We start from the raw sequence: 2,926 nt of genomic DNA on the forward strand, positions 1-2,926 counted from the left end.
GATCGTTTAGTGGATTTAGCATAGCGGGCCAATACCTGCGGCCCAAAAATAAGCTTACTTGGATTTGGGTTACAGCTTCGCCCATTCCGTAATCCATAAGGAAGACGAAACCTTATTGGAGGCAAGTAGCAGAGATTGAATAGGAAACCTCAATCAATAATCTTTCTGTAGCAAGGAACAGTCGAAGACCTAGGTATAAATACTAGGGTTCAAGGACACAAACAAGACATCTCTCGAATCAACTAATCCCAGCGATTACAAAGCCTCCCCGGAGAAAACCTTCAACCTTGTTGAAACCCGGTGACCGCACGCCAGTTCTAGTCTCCCCGCGAGCCGACTGTCAGCATCACCAGATCAATCCGGCGACCGTACTTCCAGTCCTAGTCTCCCCGCGAGCCGACTGTCAGTGCTACTGCCACCGACACAACCAGTGAAGCAAGGGTAACGCCCTCGCAACCCAGCGAAGCTAAAGTCACGCTTTAGCAAGACCCGTGCTTTCTCACAACTTCCCAGTGATTGCTCTGCTTAGTCTACAATACTAAGTATCGATACGGTGAACGCGAAGAGATCACACCCAAAGTCCTTATCCGTAAGGCAGAAGTCCTTTTCCGAAAGGCTAGAGAAGAACCCTGTGACGAGGTTGGTGCTCTCCTCGTCCACAGCGCTTGAAGAAGAAGTCAGGTCAAGGGACTACCCCAACGACTGCACCCCGCGGTGCTGGCACGCCTGCGCAATCACTAGCTCAAAAGAGACAGTTTGCACCCCTACAGGATTTACGCGTCAAACATTTTGGCATGCCCAGTGGGACCCTGCAATAGTGTCTTTTCGTGAACGTAGCCATTGGGGTTCATTGTTCACCAGAGAGGCATTGAAGTCCCTGAAGACAAAGCGAGCGCGGTCATCAATGCTACCGCCCCACGAACAAAAAAGGAGCTGCAACGCCTGCTGGGGAAGATCAACTTTCTGAGACGCTTCATCTCTAACTCTGCAGGTAAAATCCAGCCATTCTCCCCATTACTGAAACTATAGGGTCAGGCTGAGTTCGTATGGGAGCCTAAACGTCAAGAGACTTTCGACAGAATCAAGACCTACCTCGCGAATCCACCTGTGCTTGTTCCTCCAAGGGCCGGATTTCCATTGAAGTTATATATATCAGCAGCTGAAGCTTCCATTGGCAGCCTACTCGCCCAGGATGATGAAGAAGGCATCGAGCATGCTATTTTCTACCTCAGCAGAATACTTACAGACTGCGAAACCAGATATAGTCCAATGGAAAAGCTGTGCCTTACTTTGTACTTCTCCGCATGCAAGTTGCGACACTATATGTTATCTTTTACTACTTGCATCATCGCTCAGACCGACTTAGTCAAGTACATGCTATCGCGACCTATCCTCCGAGGCCGCATTGGCAAATGGGTATTGGCCTTGTCTGAATTCTCGGTACAATACGTTCCTCAGAAAGCAATGAAAGGACAGGCCATCGCAGACTTTCTGGCACATCACCCTACTTTGGATATCCCGACGGTGAGAGAGTTAGAGATAGCGCCCATCACTATCACCCGACCAGATTTGGCGCGCATTCCAGAGTACGCCATATGGTATCAAGCTACAATCTCCTTACAGCCATGGGTACTGTTTTTTGATGGCTCCAGAACTGAAACGTTAGCAGGGGCAGGTGTTGTCCTGGAAAACCCAGCGGGCGATCGTTTTTCTTATTCGTTCCAACTCGAGTTTAAGTGTACAAACAACCAAGCTGAGTATGAGGCCCTTATTATTGGCCTAGAAGTTTTACTAAAACTAGGGGTCAGAGAGGTTCAGGTCCGTGGCGATTCTTTACTTGTGATAAATCAGCTTCAAAACGTATACAGATGTGCGAGCTGCTTGCTCGTCCCCTATCTTAACCGCGCCGTGGAGTTACTGGATCAGTTTGATGACGTTGGTTTTGAGAACATCCCTCGCGAGCGCAACTTCGCGGCCAACGAGCTCGCTCAGTTGGCTACAGGAGTTACATTGAAGTATGGAATTCGCGAACGCATCCTGAAAGTCGAGCGTCGCACACTACCTTTATGGCTCGTACGACCTGACCCTCCGGATGATCCAGTCGTCGCTACCCTCGAGCCCATTGACGTTGATTGGCGCATCCCATTAACCCAATACCTCAAACAGCTAGACCAAACAGCTGACAAAAGGACTCGTTTTCTCGCCTTAAATTACTTCCTCAGGGACGATGAGTTACGTCGGCGCGGGGAGGATGGCATCGATTTTCGCTGCGTGTATGGCCACGAAGCAAAACGACTAATGCGTGAAGCACATACTGGAGTTTGCGGCGCCCATCAAGCGGGACCTAAGATGCGATGGCTCATCCGACGACATGGGTATTATTGGCCTAGCATCTTGAAGGACTGTATTGCTTTCGCTAAAGGATGTCAGGACTGTCAGGCAGTCCGGTCCAGCATGTTCCTAACATTCCCATGCAACCTATCATTAAGCCGTGGCCTGCGAGAGGCTGGGCATTGGACTTGATCGGGATGATTCACCCACATTCTTCCCTCCAACACAAGTTCATAATTGTGGCTACTGACTTCTTTACCAAATGGGTCGAAGCTGAACCGTTGAAAGAGGCTTCTGGTGCCACCATTCGCCAGTTCATCTTTCGTAACATTATCTGCAGGTTTGGTATCCCCGAGGTGCTCGTTTCGGACCGGGGGGCAGCCTTCATGGGAGGTCCTGTTGAACAACTTGTCACCGATTTCGGTATCCAGTTTATCCACAGCACTCCATATTATGCCCAGTCCAACGGTCAAGCGGAAGCCAGCAACAAGATTATTATTACCCTGTTAAAAAAGATGTTGATCGAAAACCCTCGATAGTGGCACGACACTTTGTATGATACACTCTGGGCTTATCGCACCTCCAAGAGGAATCC

The 2,926-nt window shown here is 49.5% G+C and overlaps 1 protein-coding gene across 1 annotated transcript; it reads left to right on the forward strand.

Moving 5' to 3' along the window:
- Window positions 1-1,269: 1,269 nt before the first annotated feature.
- On the forward strand, window positions 1,270-2,523 carry LOC112163742. The gene has a single exon (XM_024300014.1). It carries the CDS (start codon window positions 1,270-1,272, stop codon window positions 2,521-2,523), a length of 1,254 nt encoding a protein of 417 aa, XP_024155782.1.
- Window positions 2,524-2,926: the final 403 nt, after the last annotated feature.

Source organism: Rosa chinensis, chromosome 5 (genome assembly GCF_002994745.2).
Source record: "Rosa chinensis cultivar Old Blush chromosome 5, RchiOBHm-V2, whole genome shotgun sequence".
Taxonomy (NCBI): Eukaryota; Viridiplantae; Streptophyta; class Magnoliopsida; order Rosales; family Rosaceae; genus Rosa; species Rosa chinensis.

Excerpts from the sequence above, each read along its gene's own strand:
- LOC112163742 (XM_024300014.1), top strand. The coding sequence starts at position 1,270 with ATGGAAAAGCTGTGCCTTACTTTGTACTTCTCCGCATGCAAGTTGCGA.